The sequence below is a fragment of the Paramisgurnus dabryanus genome, chromosome 4 (assembly GCF_030506205.2).
Source record: "Paramisgurnus dabryanus chromosome 4, PD_genome_1.1, whole genome shotgun sequence".
NCBI lineage: Eukaryota > Metazoa > Chordata > Actinopteri > Cypriniformes > Cobitidae > Paramisgurnus > Paramisgurnus dabryanus.
This window is the reverse complement of record NC_133340.1, coordinates 1696790-1721110: the sequence shown is the minus strand read 5'-3', so window position 1 is coordinate 1721110 and position 24321 is coordinate 1696790. Positions and strand designations below refer to the sequence as shown.

Below are 24321 nucleotides of genomic sequence, written 5' to 3'. Positions count from 1 at the left end.
CGCCCCTGCCTTCATGCAAAAAACTCCAAAATAAAAGTGTTGACTCACTTTCATATCAAATACTATTCAATCAGAATAATGACATGATATTGGTATCATATTTAAAACAGAAACGACATGTTTTATTTATTTAAGTTTTGTTTAATGACTTGTTTAATTGTGTCATTAATGCATTTTGCACAACAACTGCATTATGAAATTAATGTAATTTTAAATCCATAAAGTATATAAACAACGAAAATGACATAAGCTTTAGCAACGGGATTGATTTTAATGTTCAATAATGATTTTAAAAAATATGTTTAGATGAAATGATTGGAGGAATGAATTTTTGCATTAAATTTGACCTCATATGTGAGCATGTGTGATCCCGCGCCCACATGAACTCTGGCGAACTTTGACGTTGTGCCAAGAAGATGAATCTAGAAATTTCTACTAATATAACGTCGAGACGGTCACATTTTAAACCATACATTTTCTACACAGAGGAGGTTAACTGCATATTATTACACGGCTCTCTGGAATGCTTGATTCTGATTGGTCAGTTGAGACATTTGCAGGTTCGTTATTTTCAAATAATAACCGCTCCAAATTAATAACGCATTGCCGAACTACTTGCACGAGTAAAATCGCTCCGCGCCAATAAAGATCAATAAAGATTACTGTCTGTTTGGCGCCATCTTGTGACAAACACTCGACAACCACGACAAGACACAGACAGCTTACTGAGACTGAACTTGACAAAATAGAGCATGACAGCTACGAAGCAAACACACAAAAATACAGAATGGGCATTAAAACTTCTCAAAGACTGGTTAAAGAGAAAAAATGGAGACAGACAAGTATGAAGCAAAGGATCTTAATAAGGTATTACGATCATTTTATGCATCTGTGCAAAGTTTCGCGGAAGGATAAAAATGTTAATTTAAAACAAATATGCCAATAAAATGTTTCAAATTCATATTCATGTCCAGTTTTTTTCTTATGTGGCAAGTAGCCGTGTAATAAGCGGGATAATGTAGAGGCAGCCGGTAGTTATTGGGAAATAAGCCCCTTCAGTGTGATACAAGACCCTCCGCTTCGCGTCGGGTCCTGATCACACTGTCGGGGCTTATTTCCCAATAACTACCGGCTGACTCTACATTATCCCTTACTTACTGTACGGGGGGTTGAAAATGTTGTGAGCGTTTCTTGCACGTTTTAATTCCTCAGATAGCCAAATGCAGCAGCAACATGAAATCTCGTGAGCGCGCTCATGCTGATGACGTCTGCAGCTGCTCTGACTACAGCGCCTGCCGCCAGAAAGTAATGTAACATGTTCAAAACACTATCATAATGGCAAAAATCTCTGAAAAGTGACAAGGATGCAGCACAGAATTAATAATATTGTGCATATTAAACAGATTAAAAGACAAGTTACCGATTGATGGACGCTTGTTTGATTTTCAGGTTGCATGCAGAATCCATTTGGCTCAAAAAACCAAGGGGGCACGTGCCCCCTCAGTTTGAATGGGCATGACGCCTCTGCGTGTTTTGTCATAATAAGTGCCTGCTGCAGACGCGTATAAAGGGTTTATGATAAAAGAGAAGCTCGCGTTTGCCAGATACTCGCATAATCTCATGCGTAATCAGGGTTTACTGTTAAGGGAGTGTCTTTTGTGTATTTTGTGAACGTGACCGTCTCTTTTTTTTCATAAACGGTTTTGACATGTGAGCAGGAGGCACTTATTTTGACAAAACACGTGATGCACATGGTTCACATGACGCAACAAACACATATTTTGAAAAGACAAGCAACACACATGACACCCCAAACACATATTTTGAATTTGCACCCCTCGGATGAGCAGTCACGAGCCGCCACTGACCACTTTTAGTAAGTACAAAGATGGGTTCGAGTTCAGGTGGTAAGTAAATTATTTTTTATACAGAGATAGAATGTTAAAAGTACATTTTAGTCTCGAAATAGCTGATAAGTACACTTAGATGTTATCTTAAAAAGTACTAAAGAAGATTTTTTTATATTTTTAGTACAAAATTAGTGCCCGAAAATATAGCACTTTTAGAACATTATGAGACTGTACTACTTTTTCACCTGGGTGTACATTGAGCACCGCCAAAGCCATATTTTATTTGGATGAATGTATTTTTTCACATTTGTTATAATTTCTATTTGTGCTGGTCAATTATAAACATTCGATTAAACGCTACTGTTGCAAAAACTTGAGTGAGGCCGAGGGGACTTGCTGCAAAGAGTGGCCCCTCCCCTAACAGATGTAAACTCATTTCAAAACTTGTTTGCCCTGCGAACTTTATTAATACTTTTCAATAATGCTCTTCAATAAAAGCAAAAATGAGAAAATTCCTGCAGCAAGCGACTTGACATTCCCATTTGCACTTTTTTTAACAGAGTTTCAGCTCTAGACTTTCATACAAGAAGCAGCGCCTTAAACAAATGCTTGTTTGTTGCTTTGCAAGAGGTGCTGAGTTCAAACCTTGCTCGGCTGATGATATTTTTAATAAGCCATTAAAAATAGCATGTTTATCTACAGATGGACATCAATAACGGAGGCTTTATAGTGGTGATTAAAGGCACTGTGGGTTACGCTTAGTCTTTGAAAAGGAATCACATAAACAAAACTTTTTAAAGGCGAAGCAATTTTGTTGATTCCCGTAAATCTTTAAACGATGCGGGGCAAATCAAAACACTGCTGCTGTCTGCTATCTGGGATGGCTCTGGGCCGGGTCATTATTTTTTCCATAAAAACAATTTGGGAAATTACTACATATTTCAATATTTTACTATGTTCTTACATCAACAGACGAATTAATACATACCTATCTTTTTTCAATACGTGCACTTTTAATCTTTGTACAGTGCGTTGTGAATGTGTTAGCATTTAGCCTAGCCCCATTCATTCCTTAGGATCCAAACAGGGATGAATTTAGAAGCCACCAAACACAAACACAAACACTTCCATGTTTTTCCTATTTAAAGACTGTTACATGAGTAGTTACACAAGTAAGTATGGTGGCACAAAATAAAACTTTTGTTTGGAGCCATAGGAATGAATGGGGCTAGGCTAAATGCTAACACATTCACAAAGCGCTGTACAAAGACTAAAAGTGCATGCATTGAAAAAAGATAAGTATGAATTAATTAATCTAAGTTTAGGTAAGAACAGCAAAATATTAAAAATCGGTGTTGTTTTCCTTTAAACAGTGCTGACAGCTGAGCTTACCACTGAAACGCCCCTAACAGTGTTTAAAATTGCACCCTAATGTTTCCAAAAAACATCCCATACTTTACAAACAGCTAAGCAATGGACTTGTATAGTGGAAAAGACAAATCGCACAAGAGCTGCTGTCTCAATCAAAGCTTGACTTTGCTTTCAACCAAACCTTTACATCTTAAGTGCTCACTCAGCTATGAGACTACGAACCAAGGCATCCATTCCTTAAGTTCCTAAAGGTCTTTATTGTGTGTGTGTGCGTACATGCACGCTCTTTCTTTCCGTCTTGTCGAGCTTGATCAGGTCTCATTACCGTTTCCTGTTTGCATCACACCGCATAAACATGGCTACTGTTGCCGTCCATCTTCCTCTCTACCCACAATGCAATAATCCACCTGTCCTCATTTGCATGCAATTTACTGTGAACCTGTCAGCGTAGCGCTTGGCTCCTGTCTGTTTTCGAAGGCAACGAGACGCCATCGCTCAGAACCTGTCATGCGAATCGGAGAATTTATACGCAGAGCCAGCTGTGATTACATTCCTTTGTATGGCAAGCACAAACAATGGCAGAAAAAATAAATGACTTGATGACAAACAGAATTAAAGCTCAAGTCGGATCGTGTGAGATGTTAAAACTGATTTGTTTGTTTTGCTGCGGTTAGGGAAGTATTGATAGCTTGCGACAAATGTTGTCTGAAGACCTATAGTGCTGTTAATTGACACAGTGGGTTTATTTTTCCGAACTCAATTTTAGCACTTACAACAAACTGCTATGGTTGCAATGTCATGCGCTAATCACATTTCGAAGCTTTTAATTTAAAAGGAAATTTGGAAAATATTACTGGCTATCCCAAATTGGCGTCAAGAACAATGTGGGTAACATTTAGGACATCAACAAGTGCTGTTTAAATATTCTTAATAGCTATTGATTATCTTGTTTTTGCCTTTGTGACATTAAGTTTGAAATGAATGACCTTCATTTCTACGAATGAGGGAACAAGAGATCAAAGCCGAAAAACGGAAGTCTATTGAAACGCGTGGTCCGTTAGGCTTTTTATCAATCGATTTTGCAAATGCTTGCATCTTTACGTTTCCCACACAAAGAACAATAATAAAAATCATTTGAATTGAAGACTTAAAGGGACACTCCACTTTTTTTGGAAAATATGCTTATTTGTGACCACGGAAAGTAGTGACACAAGTCGGATCTGAGGCGTTTTGAGTTATTCACATATTCTGAAAGTGTTTCCAAGCTTTCCAACGATGTGTAACACATGAAAATCTGATAAGATTTGGAGAAGTTGTGGCCATTTGAATCTAACACATTCAAGAAAGAGAATGCTGAGAAATTTGAGAAAGAAGAGTTAACACTTTTCCCGGCCTAGAGAGACAATAGGGCTCATTTACATCTCATTTAGCTAAACCATACCCCCTGTGAAGCCGTTTTGAGATAAAGATGTTTTAGCATCATATATGTAGTATTTTGTGACAGGAGTCTGGATGACAACATGCAAAAATAAACAGGACTTTTTACCTTTGTGGGGATCACAAGTCGAATCCAGTCTGTTTCAGATGTGTGAATCATCCAATGATATTTTTGTCCACAAATGCGTATTATCCGTGAAATATGGATATATAGTCTATTATTTACATCAGATTTTGCATGACCGTCTGGTAATAGAATATAATATACAATCTGAGGACTATTTACATCGTAACATGTAAGGGTATGTGAGAATAATCCGGTAATTTACATTCCGTTAAACACATGAACCCGCCTTCAAAGTGTGTATTTAAAATAGGGCGGTAGTATAATAGATCAGTGGTTCTCAACCAGTGGGACCCGCCCCCCTGGGGGGGCGCCGACACTATCGCGGGGGGGCGCGAGTGACTACAGGATGGGAGGCAAAAAATTTAATCTGAAAAAAAATAATTTCATTTTTTTATCACTAAACTACTATCATCAAAAGTTATCATTTTGTATATACATAACTCCTGAAAAAAATTAAAATGTGTTTGGACTGGTGAGCGTGGAAATACAGGTGATAAGCGGTTTTATTAAACGAGTCATTGAGTCGTTCTTCAAGCGATTCGTTCAAACGGCCGATTCATCAAGAATGAGACGGATGTTTGTGAATGGGTCATTTAATCTTTGACTCAACTGATTCGTTCAAATCACTGAATCATTCAAACCACGATTGAGTGTTGCTGAGATGCGCTATGCTGTGATTTTTTGTTTGGATTCATCAGATCTATTTTCGCTGCTAAAATAGACCAAAACAGTCAGTATTTCGTCAAAAATGTAAGTGATTTGAACTGTAAAACCCAAGTGTAGGCCTGCTTCTTATGAAGTTATTTACTATGTTTGCTGTCGTAACCAAATCGAAATATGACTGAAAAGACAAGATCAGGGCTGTTTTCTTGGTTGATTAACATCTAGATGCAATTGTTGTACACCATCTTAACAAACTTCAAGACTATTAAGTTTATTAATGACCAACTTCTAAAAAGAAAATGTTGTGCTTGAAAAGAATACACACACAGCCACGCTCACACAAACATGTAAATTTATATTGTTAATTAATAACAATAAATTGTTGTTGTAACAGCAATATCTCCAAGTTTTGTTTTTCAATGTAAAAATGTCATGATTTGACAATGCAAAGAGAGTATAGCCACCTTTTCTCCCCATTTCAAGCACTGATTATAACACAAACATAACTTTTTTTGTCAAAAGCGACAAATCCAGTGACTTTTACTGGTGTTTTTGAGACTTTTGTGGTGTTTGGAGACTCGAAAGCACAAATCACTCTGCAGTTAAACCTGCGAGTGTAGTGACCCCCTCCCGTCCAAAACTTGCAGGCGGCCGCGTCAGTCTCTCAATGTACTGTAAATGTCGCCAAACCAGTGCTGCCCTGACAACCTGTTAGACTAATAATTTGAATAAGAAATCATTTGTATTGCGTATATTGTCGAACGCGGCCGTCCGTGTGTAGCCGCGGGGAGTATACTTGGAAGCTGCACGGGCGCGCGCGAGCCGGACGCGGAAAAAAGGTTTACCCCGGCGCCATTCCCGTCCTTTACAACAAAACCCCAAAAGTCTTTTTAAAGACTAATCCCACTTTTTTTAAGAGAAGATCAAATCTCAGCCCTAGCCAGCATTTTTTTTTAACTGCTATACGAGAGACTACAATCGTTATGTATTAAAATAAAATCTGAATTGTCTGCAAAATAATTATTTTGTTGGTTTTATTAAGGATTGTGCCTACGTCCCGCTGATAGCCCCTGTCCCCAGATACGTCTCTCAACATAGCCACATACGAACACTTACATATTGCCTAAACTTTAATATTGAAAACACATAACAAAAATGGATGAAGCATTCCTGCAGTTTGGGTTTACAGTCACGGCTGAAATGAGACCTCAGTGTCGTGTGTGCCGAGGTGCTGGCAAACAACAGTATGAAGCTATATCTATCCATCTATCTATCTATCCATCTATCTATCGATCGGTGTGAGGGGGGCCCGACAGCAATGAACCTGCTTTGGGGGGGCCCAGCTTGTAAAAGGTTGAGAACCCCTGTAATAGATAATCCAAACAGCGCCGTCGAAAACGTGACGTCCTTTAGAGATGTTACATATCGCTCACTCGTTCCTCCATCAGCCAATGACTTCATGGAAAATATTGATAGACAAAACATGTAGCCAATTATATAAAAAATTCAACAATCTCTGTGTAAATTATGTGTTTGACTTCATGCTGCGCTGCAAGAACTGACAGAAAGATGACGTCATCCGACTGCGGCGCCGCATAAAGTCAGTGACGCGACTGACGTACAAGGCGGCTGACTGTTATCTGTTCCGCCCCCAGCTTCTTTTATTTTTCTTTTGTTTTGTGCGCCCAAGCTTTTTTTACAGTCTGGAAAAAAAACTTAGCAAACATGTCTGAGGGACAGATCAGCTGCGTCACTACAGTCACGTGACTTCACGCTCGAGCCGGAAGAGAAGACAATGCTGAATAAAGTTGTAATTCTTGCTATTTTTGGACCAAACTGTATTTTCGATGCTTCAACACATTCAAGCTGACCCACTGATGTCACATGGACTACTTTGATCATGTTTTTATTACCTTTCTGGACATGGAAACCGTACATAGATTTTCAATGGAAGAGACACAAAGCTCTCGGAATAAAATTTAACGTTAAAACATCTTAAACTGTGTTCTGAAGATGAACGGAGGTCTTCTGAATATAGAACAACATATGGGTGAGTCATTAATGATATTATTTTCGTTTTTGGGCAAACTATGCCTATTCAGGAGCAACGCTGTTCCCTTTGGGGGCGGGGCGAAAACACAAGCTTATACAGTATGTAAATATACACACAGACAATGACGCCCCCTTCTGTAGTTACATCGTGTCCTAAGACCAACAGAAAATATAAAGTTGCGATTTTTTAGGCAGATATGGCTAGGAACTATACTCTTATTCTGGTGTAATAATCAAGGATTTTGCTGCCGTAACATGGCTGCAGCAGGCGGAATGATATTACGCAGCAGCCGAAAAAGTCCCCTTGGTAACTTTCAATAGCAGGGGACTATTTTCATGCACTGTGCTTTTCTAATTTTAATAGGAAAAATATCGAAACAGTTTTTTGAGCACTGTTTTTGCTAATGCTCTAACCAGATTCAATGGATTGTGCTAAGCTATGCTAAAAGTGTTACTGCCAGACCTGGAGATCGTCTGAATGGATTCCAAAACTGTAAAAATCAAATGTTTAACTCAGCGAGCTGGAAAATGAGCCTATTTTCAGAAAAAGGGGAGTGTCCCTTTAATGCAGAATTATATGGGTCCTTGTATAGTGCCGTGACGCAATTTTCATCATCAGAAGAGTGTACTTTAAGTGCACGGCGAGATTTTTGCAGCCGTGTGTAAATTGTACACGTAGGTCGTGCATGCGCCTCTGACATCACTGTCAAAGTCATCAAAAATATTTCAGGAACAAAACAAACTCCTGGGAAGCTATCGGTCTGTATGTCACTCATGTCTGTAGCTTATTGTTAGATACCCAGAGCAAGCAACAGACTATCCAAGCTATCATGCTTACAAGCAAAAACAAATAGGTCACCCTTTATACACGAAGTCAATGTGAGCTGTGCTAAAAAACCAAGAGGAAAGAACACATTGGGTGGTTAAGGCAAAGTAAGCCAAAGTTACGAGCGAGCCAAAATGGCTTGTAGAGTTTTGGAGCAGATGGAGTCAGTTTCCACACCTTAGTGAAGCTAAACTGTATATACAGAGGAGAGTAAGAGGTTTGAAAATAAGTTTAAATGGTCTATGAGCACATGCATCTCAAAAGCAGAAAGAGAAAAATATGATCAATAGCGTGAAGCACAAAAAAGAAGGCAAGAAATACAGTATAAACAAACATATGTATGGCTTCTGTACCCACAGATTATTTCATAGTTGTGAAAAAAAGGCTGGGAAACTATTTTTAATCTAAAATTAATTAGAGGAATTTCAATTGGTCTTGAAAGCAACCATGCAGTCATTAACATTAGGCAGAAAATTACACAGCGCCGGGCCTTTTGATCAGCGAGAGGCTGCTATTAAGAACAAAGACAGCAAGATTCATATACTTTATAATGCCACTGCAGATTCTTTGACATGCCATTTGCCTTTTAAACTGCACTAAACAGTCGCCATGCTGCCCAAAGGTAAATTTAATACAACTGGATATACTTTAAAAGTGCACTGAGGGTGTCAATCAATTACAATTTCAATTAAATGAATTTCTTGATATGCTGATTCGTTTATTAGTTTATTACATATATATATATATATATATATATATATATATATATATATATATATATATATATATATATATATATATATATATATATATATATATATATATATTAATTGTTTCTGAGAAAAATTTAATTAAAAGACACAATATGTCATTTACTGCTTACGAACTGCTCTTTCCAATTGTTGATGTTATATGCCAATTGGTATTGATGTTCTTGTTGAATTTATGTGTGCCAAACCTATTAGTTTTACCAGTGATTTTAAGGTAGGATGTGGTCCTTTTTTTCTTAAAATTAACTTTGCTGTCTCTGTCAGCTTCAAACAAATGTAGTTCTGTCATGTTTTGTCAGATTCCGCCAAATCATCCATTGTTTTGAAGTTTTTAATATAGAATGTCAAAATATAAATAACTAATTTTTTAATTTGCTCATTCTGACTCAATTTGCCAGCACGCGTCACAAATGATGCAGCAGCAAACAGAAATGGAGAAAGAAAAGGGTATTCTTAAAGGAAAATTCAGATACAAAACAATGGCTGATGGTTCTGTCGAAAATGTACACAGGCTGAGGTAAACATACATTTGCATAAAGTATCTATATTAGTCCATATAATTTGCAATTGATCGCGAGTTGACTCATGACAATCATGCGATTATTCTAGATTAAATATTTTAATCAACTGACACCCCTAATAAAACTATTAAATCAAATCAACTCAAAATTTTAAGGCAACCATTTGATTTGTTGGTTCAACTTAAAAAAGTAAGTTACCTGGTTGCTTTAAATTTTGGAATTAATTCAACTCAAAAATATTAGTTAACAAGGTTTTTACAACTGTTTTAAGTAAACTAATATTTTTAAGTCAAATTAAATCAAAATTATAAGGCAGCCAGTAAATTATTTTTTTTAAGTTGAACCAACAATTCATTTTTACAGTGTATAAGTGAAGAGCGTACAGTGTAAAAAAAACTTTGCTGCCTTAAAAATTTTTGTAAATCAACTCAGATTTACAAGTCATGTCAACAGAGATGAGTTGTCACAACTTATATAGTTGAGAAAAGTCAACTTAATTTTATAAGTTATAACAACTCACCTGTAGTTATAACAACTCATCTCTAGTCAAGATAAATAATAGTAAGTTGAAATGACTTGTTAATCCGAGGTAATTCAACAAAAACATTTAAGGCAGCAAAGTATTTTTACAGTGTAAAAACTTAAATTCTGTTGTCATTGTGACCCAATTAAAACTAACTCACACACACACACAAAAAAATTATTTACCGCCTTAAAATTTTAAGTTCAACTTTTTAGTTAACAAGTCATTTTAGCTTCTTATTATTTTATTTTGACGAGAGATCAGTTGTTATAAATTATAAAATATAGTTAAAAGAAGTCAACTACATTTTATAAGTTATAGCAACTTATATACTGTCTAGATATATAAGAGTAAGTTAAAATGACTTGTAAATCTGAGTTAATTCAACTAAACATTTTAAGGCAGCAAAAAAAATGTATAGTTCAGCACAAACTTTGATGCATTTATTTTTTTGCCCCTCTTGATTGCCAGAATATAATTTGCCCTGACCATTAGCTGTTTTTAAACATTCTTCCGATAGTTAAAATTGCTTTTATCTGCCGATACCGATTAAGGCTCAGCTTGTCAATGTCAGTTCTCACATGGCTGTCCAATTACAGTGGAGGAGGGGCGGGGCAAATATCACACCAACCAACCGGCACATTGTACAATGACGGATAAACAAAGCAGAGGTATCATAGCAACCAAAGCACTCAGATGAAGGAACCTGGCAGTCAGCGTCCACTGGGCGGTGTTTAAAAACTTTGGTGTGCACAACCCCTAAGGTTGTTTTAGTATACATTAGTAAATGCATTAATTAACAATAGTTTTTCAACATGGATTAATTCTTGTTAATGTTTGTTCATACAGTCAATACAGTTATTCATGTTTAGTATACTACATCTTTTCCTTGTTCTTTAACACACAAACCCTTTGTCCTGGCCTGCCACAGACATCTCTTCTCCCTGCTGTTTTGAATTCCCTTGGGTTCATATTTAAACACAGGACTTAAGCCAGGCTGATGGGCAACCTATCGATTTCCTTTTATTCTCTGACATGTTGTGGGCTGCGACCAATGGCTTAGTTCTGCACAAATCCCACACGTATGTTCTGATTCCAGGTATAGCGGGTTACTAATGAGTACGAGAAGTTTTCCACATGCCAACAAGTAGATATTTGAGGAAAGCTCTTGGGTGATTTGCAGTCTATATGAGACATGATGGCTGAATTGAAATAGCTCTAGCAACTTGATTTGTAACAGAAAATCTTGGCTAGATTAAACTGTGGCTATTGATTGATGGATTTAAAAATTTGTTGTCGTGGTTTAAGAAAATTCACACTGTTTGCGCTTCACAGCACAATGGGTTTGCTGGTGTAATGTGATTTTAAACTAGTCTAGCAATCCGACCAAGCTGATCTACAGCCACACAAACAGAATGAGGCAGAAATGGTAGCTTTTCCTGACAGGAGATGATAGGAACACATGAGCGAGGGAAAACGCAATGAAAATCAGCCTGCCTGGCTTGTTTAACCTTTCTGATTAGCACATGTTGCGGCCCGCCCCGACTTCATTTCTAATGGGCAGAAAATCTTTTATGGCTTAGAGTAGCAATTATGGAAACATCAATGGGTGGATTTAGATGGGTCAAAATGAGTCAATAGATGAGTAAACAGATACAATAAATAATGCACGACTTTGTGTATAACTGTTACTTACCAGTAAATTGCCCTTCAGCCAGATGTGTATGTATAAATGGTATATTTTCTGCACTGTTATGGTAACAGTGATACTACACAGAGATGGGTGTAATCTGAATATATTTATACAGTGGCTGTCACAATAATGTGTTCAATATATGTAAATGATTATACAAATAAATAATAATAATTTGACCGTTGTAATTGTTAACATTAGTTAATGCACCATGAACTAACATTGAATGGAATTCGACGAAATTAGGAGCGCTGAATAACTGTATATACAATGTATACTATTAGGTTAAAGATTACAACATCTCAATCAGCTCTAAAGATGAACTCTTACTTGAGTAGAAAGAATGCATGGTGATATTTTATTAAACATGCTAAGAGAACACAACCATTATGTTTTCCTACAATAGTAAAAAAAACTTTGGGCATAATGGCTTTAGCACCAAGATTAACACAGCATATTAACAAAACAAAACCTTAAACAAAATAAGCTCCTCTATAGCTCAGAGGTAGAGCATTGCATTAGCAGTGCAAAAGGTCATAGGTTCGCATCCAGCGAGCACACATACTGATAAAAAAAATTATATATTGTATTGAACTATAAGTCGCTTTGGATAAAAACGTTACTTTATATATATAAAGCAGGGGTTCTCAACCTTTTGCAACTTACGGCCCACCAATGACTGTTTAAAACATTTCAAGGACCACCTTTCTAAACATGATAGTATCGACACAGAATAACAAAAGAATAAAACAACAACAATGCATTGTGACATTCCCTTTGCATTACTAAAATCACTAAAGGTAAACCTAGTGGTACCCCTGCAGATGAATGAGGAATACTTAAAAATATTTCTCATCATATCCACAGGTACAGAGTCATCATATACAATAAATCCGCGAGGTAGCATTAAAAAAAAACATTTGAAAACAGATGCATTTGTTTAAAGCAAAGCATTTATTTACTAAGGGGCTGGACACACCAAGACTTTTAAACGCGGCTGAAAACGCCTGGACAACGCCGAATGCCAGTTGTTTTTCAGCTGAGTGCCAGCTTTCTTCAGCTAAGCGCTTTGGTAGCTCTGATACGTCAGCTGTGAGACGGTTGGTTGCTGTGATACTTGTCCCGCCCCACCTCCACTGTGATTGGACGGCCGCGTGAGAACTGACATTGACAAGCGGAGCTTTTCATCCAAAGTTGAACATTTTTCAACTCTCGGTGCTCAGTGCTGAGCGCGGAAAAAACGCTGGGCGCCGGTTTTCAGCGCGGAAGAAAACCGCTGGCTGCTGGCTTATTTGAAAAACGCAGAGCTTCCATTAGAAACAATTGAAAACATGCACCGGCCGCGGGCGTAAAAGTTTTGGTGTACACAACCCCTTACTTACCAGGCTGCAGGTGAAGCAGCTCTTTGTGACTTTTAACGTCTCATAATTAGTCCTCATTTATGTCCAAGAGACTCAATAATAATCTTTTACATTCAATCCTTTAATCTTTTATATTTAAAAGCGTTTTTGTGCTGCTGCGCATTGATGTATGTGATAAGCAAACCGCTTTGTCGTTCCATTTATAGGCGCATATTACTAACGCGCTCTTTAAATAACAAAAAACATATTGCGCCATTGACTTTAGATCAGGTTTTTGTAGGTCAATGGCGTAGACTATTTTAGTTGCCTCAAAATGGCAACGCGCCAACAATGCGCCTGAACACACCTCGTTTTTACATCAGAACGCCCATGGGCGCAAAAATGGGCGCAAACGCATTTGCTGTTTAAACAACGTGGCGCTAAATATGAAAATTATCATTGCGCAGGGTGGAAACTAGCGAAAGACACTTGCATCGTGCATTGCGCTGCATTGCACCGGGTGGAAGATAGAGCCCTTAAAGTGGAAGATGTAAAGGTGGACTTTTAGGCTTAGACTTTATTAGTACTCAAGGGTAGTACATTTGAGAAGTTACATCTTTAAAAGGTAAAATATACAGACGCAGAACACATTAAGAGATCATTTCAAGACTGCTTTTAGTTTACTGTATCTAAATGTAATATTTATAGGTGTGTGTTTAAGGAAAAAATTGAATTTTTTGTTTCATTCTATCAATTGCCAAAATACATTTCTGCCAAATTCATAATAAAAAATGTTTTTATTTGCATTAATTTGCTAAATTTCAAAATACAAAAATTATTCAGATTTTGAATAGGCTTACTGAAAAGAAAACAAATTCATTTTTTAACAACACAATGCTAATATTTTAACATTTATTTTGGAACAATTCAAAAGTGAATAATTAAAAACACCTTTCACGTGTCCTTTCTTGGTCTGTACATTGCTGTTGTATTGGGGTGATTTTATATCACTCCTGAGGTTCGCTGTCTAAAGTCAACAGAAACTGAACTGAAATCATAAAAATATGGCTACATGTATACATGATTATCATAACATAAAGTGGTCTATTCATTTTTTTTTAGCGGCTGAATTAAATTACGCCTTTATAAATTATCTTGTACGTCAAAAAAATATGCGAAAGGGGGAAACCCTGAGCTTCAGAAACTGATGCAAAATGCATGTCAGAAAGTGGTGCTACAGTAGGGGAAAGTGTGTGCATTTAAAACTGACCTAGGGGTGAGGATTTTGATTCCTTTCAGGGTATCACACAGCGGAGCATTGTAAGAGCGCCTTCTTTTTAATGTGGCACAACGCTGACTTGCTGTTTGTGACCCCATTCACATGTTACTGCATCTGATTGCACATAGGTTCTATCTGACGAGACATAATATTTGTTGCGATATTTAAACATGAATTGGCTTTTAGATCATGCATCTTGAATGAGTGTTTTTAATTCATATAAATTCATAAGAAAAATCAGATGTGAATATAAAAAGATTTATACAAATCATTTGTCCGTAGTCTACCACTGTATACGTGGCCCACCAGATGGGACTAGAGGGACCACTGGTGGGCCGCGGCCCACTGGTTGAGAATCACTGATATGAAGAATACAAACTAATTAAAAGATAACAATATTACAGTTTTTTTCGATTGCTAAACGCCAGTGGGCACAACTGGAGCTACATGTGCAAAACTCTAACTACAGTCTGCACTACCAAAAGTCACCTGAGCACAACTCTTAACATATGGCTCAAAACAGCTCCGTGCAGCCAAACACTAAACATAACCCTCACTGAGATAACACACACTGTCACTCACAACACACTGAGAGGAAAAACACTAACATCAAACACCAATACACAAAATACTAACTTTATATCTTTACAGTTTTAACAATTTCAGTGATGTCACACCAAGTAATGTTTTCTTTAAAGAATGATTTATTTATTGATTTATCACAATATTTTTTTAGAACATCATAATTTTTTAGGGTAAATGAAAATTAGCAGTTTGCTTCAGTTGTCTGTAGTAATTTACGGAATTACAGTAATGAGAAAAAAGGTAGAAACTTAAAGTACATGAAAGGTAATATTATATATAAATGAAATATATATATGAAATTGGAATTTATATTTATATGAAATTGCAATCAGCTGTGTTTGAAAGGCACAAGGCTGAAATCAATTGTGTTTTGAATGTGTGATTCACAGTTTTGACAGCAGTGTGTTAGCATTTGAACAAAGTGCTGTAAATCCACAGTGTTGTGCAGGTTGTGGTTAAAGTCATGGAATAAGTGTGTAAAGTTTTGAAAACTGTGTTCAAGCAATGAAAAACGAACTAGAGTTTGGTCCACATGAACTGCTGCTGTGCAGACTGTAGTTAGAGTTTTGCACATGTGACTCCAGTTGTGCCCACTGGCGTTTAGCAATCGAAAAAAACTGTAATTATACAGTGTTACTTATACTTACACCTATAAAAAAGGCATTTTAAAAATGTTCCCTTCTGTGTCAAAACACGGTAGAGCAGAATAATTTGAAAGTGCAATAAAGAAATCTCTGTATACTGTGCATTAAATACTGCTGCAAATCATTAAATGCACCTTATATCTCAATTATTGTATAAATTAACTCATTGTCTGGAAGTAAGTAATGAAAATTATGATCATCAAAGATGATAGATGATTTAATTTTCATGTCATTAAGGTGCAAAACAAAAGCAGTCAGGCATTCTCCAAAGACTCCCACTACCCACCCATAATGTTTAAATCTAGATTTTTTGTGTGTGTGTGTGTGTGTGTGTGTGTGTGTGTGTGTGTGTGTGTGTGTGTGTGTGTGTGTGTGTGTGTGTGTGTGTGTGTGTGTGTGTGTGTGTGTGTGTGTGTGTGTGTGTGTGTGTGTGTGTGTGTGTGTGTGTGTGTGTGTATGCAACGCCAGTGGTTAGCATACTGCATAAAAATGAATAGAAAACCTCCACTGAGAGAAAATATGAGCGAGCACGTTAGAAAAAATAAGGTTCTTCCAGGTTAAGCAACAGACATGTTTACCAAAGGACCGCACAATTATACATAATTTCATTAGATCAAAGGCCAATAGCGGAGGAAACTGGCAGACGTCTACACACAGCATATTTCTCACAAACTAACACAGACTTTATATCACTCTATAATTTTTTGTGTCAGGATTTGCTCCTGAGAACACAGAAACAAGATGAGAGAAACCTTTCCAACTCCAAACACCTTTTCTCCTTATGTTTTTTCTTGTTCATGTTATTTGAGGTACCATCATCAGCTGTGTCACAGGCTGTTGTTTATTTTTGATTGTTGGCAATATCAAAGGTCATCTCCTATCCCCTATCAGGCCCATGGTACACATGAATTCACAGAGCTCTTACCGTCATATTGCATTATATGCTAAACAGGAATTAATGTCTTCCAATTGATTCCATATGCACTCAAATACTTGCACATGTCTAAAAGGACTTGGCCGAAAACAACATTTGTAACTTCTTTTTGATTGCTGAAATTTATGTGCAGTCCTTTCGCTATGTTTTTATATTAACTTTATTATCCGTTATGCACCTTATTTTAAAGAGGCAACAAAGTTAAGTTGGGTGGGAGAGGGAGTGTAGGTGCTTTTTGCTTATTGCTTATTTTTTGTGACCCTGGACCCCAAAACCAAATGCATCATATGGGTCAATTCAGCAATTTATATCATGTGAAAGCTGAATAAACTTTGCTACAAATACACCCATGCTACTTATGACTGCTTTTGTGGTCCAGGGTCACGTTTAGTTGAGTATAAAATAATCCAATTTTTTTATTAGAATATTCATGTTTAGTTAAACAACACTTTAATAAAACAATTAAACATCTCTGTTCTGTGGTTCTCACCTGATCTCCTGGTCTTTCTTCTTCTGCGCAAGGTATTTCTTCTTAACCTCCTGAAGTTCGTGAGCCAGGCGTTCGATCTCATACTTGTAGTCTTCTGACAGGGATTCGTGCATGTTGAGTTCAGCTGTTAGGGCCTGTAGAGAAAAGACAAAAGAAAGACAAAACACTAATTAGCCTTGTCTCTGTTACTGGTGTAACCCACAATATCAAAGTAAAAGCAGCTTCTTGCAAGTTGTTGGAAAAGCATAAGCAGTGATGGCGGCAAACAGAAAGCGTGTTGTTAAATATCGCTCCTCAACTTGGTCCATCTTTGTTTTTACAATCGCAAGCAGAAAAGCGTCTGAAGAAATGTGACACTATATATTGCCGTATTTTATTTTGGGCGTTCTGATCTAAAAAACGAGGTGTGTTCAGGCGCATTGTTGGCGCGTTGCTAGTTTGAGGCAACTAAAATAGACTACGCCAGTCTAAAGTCAATGGTACAATATGTTTTTGTTATTTAATGAGCGCATTAGAAATATGCGCCTATAAACGGGACGACAACACGGGTTTGCTTATCACATACATGGATGTGCAGCAGCACAAAAAAGCTTTTAAATATGAAAGATTAAAGCATTCAAATGTAAAAGATTATTATTGAGACTAATTATGAGACGTTAGCAGGCGTAAAGAGCTGCTTCACCTGTAGCCTGGTAAGTAAATAAATGCTTTGCTTTAAACAAATGCATCTGTTTTTAAATGTTTTTTTTTTTTAAATGCTACCTCACGGATTTATTGTATATGATGACTCTGTACCTGTGGATATGGTGAGATGAGAAACATTTTTAAGTAATGCTTTAAAAAAAAAAACATGACGCTGTCCAAGTGCTGTTTGTAAATTCTTATCTCCTGTTTGTTACAAATAAAGTATTTTTAGAGTACAAACCTTTTCTTACGTATTTGTAAATAATTTTTTGATGATATTGGAACAGTAATCAAAAGCCTGCTATTTTTACTTCCATGACTAAAAGAAAACAGGTTTTAAAGGTTTTAATTCAAAAATAACAATTTCAATACAAGTGAAAACAACACAATTATTTAACATTAGTCTTAAACTGGGGATCTTCTTACTCCGCTTAGTTTTTCAGTTTACAAAGTCCGTCATCTAAATAGGGATTAGACATAGCGCCAGCGCAACTGGCTTTTAGAGGGGATGAAAGCTGAGACTCTCATTGGTTTATTGCACGTTACGCCCAAAACACTCCCATTACTCATTAAAAAGAATAGGACCAACCCTTTTCGACCGTGCGCTCGGCGCACAATTCATTTTTCCCGTTAAATTAGCAAAAGTGGATTCGGACACGCCCATTTAGACCGTGCGCTGTGCGCTTTAGACAATGCGCTTAGATCGTTAAAATAGGGCCCTATATTTTTTTATATTAGTTAACACATTATTTAACGTGAATGAACAAAACTCCTTTAATAATCTTTCTTAATGGTAATTTCAGCATATACCAATACATGTTTTATCAAATGTTGTAACTGTTACTGTTCATAAATGCACAATGAAGTAAAATGACAAATTGATAAATGCTGAAAAACTATATTGCTCATTGTCAGCTCATGACAGCTAATGCATTTACTAATGTTAACAAATACAAGCTTTTTGCAAAGTGTTATCGGAAATATACTAGTCAACATTTGAAATGGATCAAAAAAGGTAATCAAAGTTGTCCTATGACAAGAATGTGTACACATTTTGGTTTTAGGACAACTTTTATGAAAGGTTTTGATCACTTCAAATGTTGACTGTGATTTTATCACACAAGGTTCCTATAAACTTATTTAAATTTCTTATAAATCTTACAAAATATGTCTGTAATATCCGTTTCACCCCAAAATATGTTATTTAACAAAAAAATTATCGTGACAATTCTTTAGAAATGCAATGATTACTTAAAGACGATTTAATTATTTATTCAAGCAGCAACTCAAGGTTCTATATTACAAAGATTTCACCATAAACAAAAACTAATACTTCATTACCACAGTAAAATCGCTGATCTCTCAGATTAATGCTTTATAATACCATATTTTTGTGCTTGCTTACATCACAAACCATCGAAATATTGCGAAGCCGCTAAATGTACATTTGTCAATTTCTTTAAAGCGTCTCCTCAACCCTATAGATGGTTTCAGACGACGCACGTGTGATGAAACAGTCACAATCTATCAATGAAGATGCGTTTTTGCTGGAGCAGGTGGTCATGTCAGTCTCTTCAATAAGTGAGATTTTCTCAAGTGAATCCCATTGATCTCTGTCAGTCTTTGCACATATAAGTCAAGCTCTAATTGTCATTCTTCCAATGCAACCACACTGTGCCGGTGACCCAATGGCCCAAAGCTCACCGATCACATAAATCGAGGAGGAGGCGGAAAGTAGTTGCCAGAGAGGGAATAGAATAAATGTGAGAGAGCAAAGATTAATAAATGAAGAAATCCCTTACATGTATGGTAAGTGTCAGAAGTGCAACATTCACAAGACTTTTTTAAGATGTCAAATAAATCTTTGATGTCCCCAGAGTACATATGTGAAGTTTTAGCTCAAAATATCATATAGATAATTTATTATAGCAAGATAAAATTGTCAATCTGTAGGTGTGTGCAAAAATGTGCGTTTTTGGGTGTGTCCTTTAACATGCAAATGAGTTGATCTTTGCACTAAATGGCAGTGTTGCGTTTGGATAGTGCAGATTAAGGGGTGGTATTATCCCATTCTGACATCACAAGGGGAGCCACATTTCAATGACCTATTTTTTCACATGCTTGCACAGAATGGTTTAGTTACTGGGTTGATCTTTTTCACATTTAAAAGGTTGATAAAACCACTGGGGACCCAACTATAGCACTTAAACATGGAAAAAGTCTGATTCTCTTAGTATGTCCCCTTTAAAGGACCCATATTATGCAAAGTCTACTTTTACAAGGTGTTTGGACTTAAATGTGTATTGACCTTACAATGAAAAAATACACACCCTCTCATTATTTATTAATCCCCGTTAAACCAAAGCAGTCTCATTAGACTTGCCGTTTTGATTCTCTTGTTAATGTGATGTCACACACAAAGCCCCGCCCACAGCCACTGACTAACTGGTTAATTTTACCCAAAAGCATTTTTAAATGTGTTTGTTAGCATGTTGTAGCACTAATGCGTCTAACGATACTATCGTCCAAGACTGTATTGACAGGAATGCAATCTATTTTAAATAAAAGCAGTAGCTCATTTGCATTTAAAGGTACAGACATGAAAACAGCTAGACTTCTACATATTGTTAAAATTGGCATAATATAGGCTGTTTAACTGTAAGATTTGGAAAGTATATTCAGCACAAAAAGTTTTTGGTAAGATTTGGTAATTTTCTCATTTTAACTCGCTTGAGCTTTTCTCCCATTCATAACATTCAACATGAAAACTCGCTTTGGATGATAGTTTGACAGTTGTGATAAATGAATTGTCTTTTATTGTAAAAAGGTTTGCCAGTATCAGCAGATCATATTTATCAAATACTTTGATGCCAAACTCTCCATTGTTGCCAACAAAGGTTTGCAACAAATTCTTGGAGCTCAAATGATTTGCAAGCTTGCCATGGTGAACCTGCAAAAGCTCATTCTTCAACTTTCAAACAAAAAATACCCATAATATCTTAATTAGCAAAAATGCTCCATGTGCCGCAAGGCTTTTACATAACCTCCAACAACACTCACATTCGCGTAGGTATTTTATGGACAAAAGCAACAACTCCTAAACAAGCACGGGAGTCAAAGGACCAGGGTTAATTATTCATTTTCTAAAGGCGCTGGTCTGGGGGTTTGGGTTTCAATCAAAACAAAGGGTGGGATGAATTTCACCTTGGCTCATTAGCAGAGCTTCTATTCTAATGTTAATTATGCTGAAGTTCGGGTTTGAGCTTTGTTTATTCAGAGCTCTGCCAGTGACGTTGGTGGTGCACAATTCATTTTAAGGATGGTAATAAATTCTCAGAAAGTTAAACTCTCAACACTTGTACCTTTGGGCAGAGCTCAGGGGCGCTAGAGAGTTTTATAATCCGCGCTGCAGATATTGTAATAGATCACCGCTCTGAGATTCTGCTGAGCTAAGGGGCCTAAAGTCTTTAAAGTCAGTTACAGAAATTTCTTTAACGAACGGCGAAAGCACCTTTCATTATCGGTTTGGCTCGGTTTAGGATCCCAAATCGGTTTCTGGGTTGCCGAATATTTTTTTTAGAATCCTAATTGTAGTCGTTTTATGACAAAAGCGATCATAAAAAGTGCTTCAACGTCAACTTATATCAAAGCCATATGGACATTATAAGGTCACTTAAAGCGCAGTAGAGACTCGTAACTTTTTAACTGCTCTTATTTCTTGCCTTTTTATGGGGCAGAAACGAGGCGGCTTAAACAAGACTAAATCATTTAAAATGATGATGCTGTCTTCAACTGGACTTGAACTCCTTATGAAGTGCTGAGGTAACTAATTATTCATTTGGTGTTATGGAGAAAGGCGGAAAGGGGAAAAAGGGAAAAAAGGGAGATGGAGTGATTTATGCTTTCAGAAGACTGTCAGTGTGAATCTGTGATTCAAAGAGAGTGAGAGCAGACACATACAAATAAAATGTTGTTTAATTATAATTCATTTTTTAAAAAGACGAGAAAAGAGAAGAACCAACTAAAATGAGGTGAAATAAGATGAGTACCTTCAGCTGTTTGGTCTTCTCGCGGAGTGTTCGCTGATAGACCTGCAGTTTCTCAGCGGCTTCTGGACCGGGCTGTCGTGCCAGGATGTGTTTTAGCTCAATGTAGAGTTTCTCCTTTTCCTGCAACCGCAAAACAAACACAACATGCCGTTAAACACGGAGTAAAACAAATGACAGCTATGGTACACACTGAAGCACTTCATTGGGAAGGTTTGGATGTCATTTTATGTAACAGAAAGTCGTTCTAACCCCAAACCCAAGCGACAATGGTAAGAAAATAGGAAAAACAATTGAGTAACCAATACATGAAACTGAAACGTAAAAGAAAGTCTGGGGTACGAACACGGAAAAATGCAGAGATCTGTGACAATGACATGGATAAATGAGCAAAATATTCCATGACTATACCACGGAAATTTGTGCGATCTAAAGTCCAATTTATAGTTATGCGTAAACTCTACGCCGTTGGTTATCTGTAGCCTGTGCGTAGCTCTGCGTAGTCTGACATGCCCCTCGCAAAATTTTTAACAGCGCGTCAGGTCTACGTGGACCACAAGCACTGTGACTGGTCCACCAGAACCCCTCCCATCAGGTGGAAAAAAATTGTGTCATAGGTATTTCCGTTTACGACAGTAAAAACAAAGATGAGCCAAGTTGAGGAGTGATTTAACTTAAACTGCAACAAAAGTCGTTGTTTATTTACTTCCATCATTGCTTGTCTTCTCAAATCATACACAACAAGTTGCTGATTCTTCTTCATTTGTGGGTTAACTTACCAGCCTTCCTCTTCTTTGACGGTCGCGCTGCTACTGTGGTTACACGCGTGTATACTGGCTACCAGCAGTCTGCGCGTGTGTTTGCACGTCGACGCGGACGACAATGCAAAAGTATAAATGAAAACCGACGTGGAACCTACGCCGTCGCGGCTACGCCGTAGGACCTACGCACAACTATAACGAGCCCTTAAGGACGCATGTTAAAGGAACTCCATAAAAATGTTTACTTGCTTTTTATTAGCATTGGATAGTGCCCCAAAGCAGATCCATCCATCAAATACTAATCCATAAAGTTATTAAATGTCTTCTGAAGTGAAGCGATGAGTTTTTGTCACATCTCTAGCCATAGTTTATAAATTTTAAAATATATATTTTTTTACAAAAACCTATTGGTTCGGCTCGGAAGACATTCAATAACCATATGGATTAGTTTTTGATTGATGGATGTGCTTTTTGGAGCTTTAAAAATGGGGCGCTATCCAATGTCATTATAAAGCTGAAAAGAGCCAGGATGTTTGCCTGAAGCTAGAAAGGCTTGAGGATGAGTAAAATATGGGGACATTTTCATTTTTGGGTTATTTATTTCTTTAAACCTCCCAATTGCAGGTAAGGTGAACTCAACAGGGTTTATCAACCAAAGAAACGCCCACGTGGGGGCAAAAAAACAAAACAGATAACTAAAATGGACAAGACGAGCACACACTATGACTTGATCATTGACTTGACTAGACTTGATCATTGACTTGACTTGTGTCATGAATTCGGTCTTATTGGCCGCTTTGTCTTTGTTTCACCATGTGTTGTGTTGTGTTTATGTTTTGACAGCTCCACACGTGCGCGCCTTCCACCTGGTGACCTCATTATCTCCGACTCTTCTCACCGGCGTCCCACACCTGATCCATATTAATTGCCCATCCGGTTTGATTTAAATTCCCCTCGTTTCCTCTGTTCCTTGCAAGTTCGTCTTTGTATGTTCGTGCCCGCTAGCCTGGCTAGTTCTAGTCCTGTCGTGTCGAGTAACTGTGTGTAGTTTTGTCTGGATTATTTACCGTGCTCTCTGCTGCCTTATCCCTTCAGATTCCTCGCCCCGCTGTCAGTCTCTCCCGAGTGGTGTGTTCCCCGCCTAGCCTCCATTTACACTCTGTCTGCGGATTCTCTGAGCGCCGACTACATCTAGCGCTGTCCAGCTGCAGTGCGCTCTGCGCATAATCCTGCTTAAGACTCGGACGCCTGCTGTGCGCTGTCCAGCACTTTTCTCTGCTGAAGACTCAGTCCGCCTCTCTCTCTCTCTCCTGCTGTGCCCCGCCTGGAACTCTCTCTGCCCTGTGTCGGGTTGTTTCGAGTGTGGACGGAGGGTGGATGTCCTACAGCCCTGCTGGGTTTCCCACCGCGAGTGCCTGCCTGTTCCTGACGTCACAGAGTGTTTTGCCTTTCACATTTACATTTTTCATGAAGACATAGAGTGTTATCTCCTATACATACCTGACATTGTGTTTCTCATTAAAAACCTCTGCATTGGGATTCCTGACTTTTGTGGTTCCTGACAGGACGAACTTGCCAAGATGGATCCCGCGGAGGTTGATGCTCTCCGGTCAGCACTCGCCCAGCAGGGTTCATGGTTAGGACAACACACGGCTCGCCTCACCACCACTTCTCAAGAGGTTGAGGGTTTATCAACCCGTCTGAATGACCTTTCCTCTCGGCTTG

The 24321-nt window shown here is 37.6% G+C and overlaps 1 protein-coding gene across 1 annotated transcript in view; it reads right to left on the bottom strand.

The window, feature by feature from the left end:
- The window catches only part of LOC141282057 (cilia- and flagella-associated protein 58-like), a 33166-nt gene extending 8935 nt beyond the window's left edge, over positions 1 to 24231 (bottom strand). Inside the window, exons 1-3 of the mRNA XM_073814448.1 lie at positions 24169 to 24231; positions 21839 to 21958; positions 17106 to 17239 (exon numbers count right to left, since the gene is read on the bottom strand). Of these exons, the coding sequence (XP_073670549.1) occupies positions 17106 to 17239; positions 21839 to 21958; positions 24169 to 24231 (317 nt within the window). The remainder of the gene's footprint in view (positions 1 to 17105; positions 17240 to 21838; positions 21959 to 24168) is intronic.
- Between the last annotated feature and the right edge of the window lie 90 nt (positions 24232 to 24321).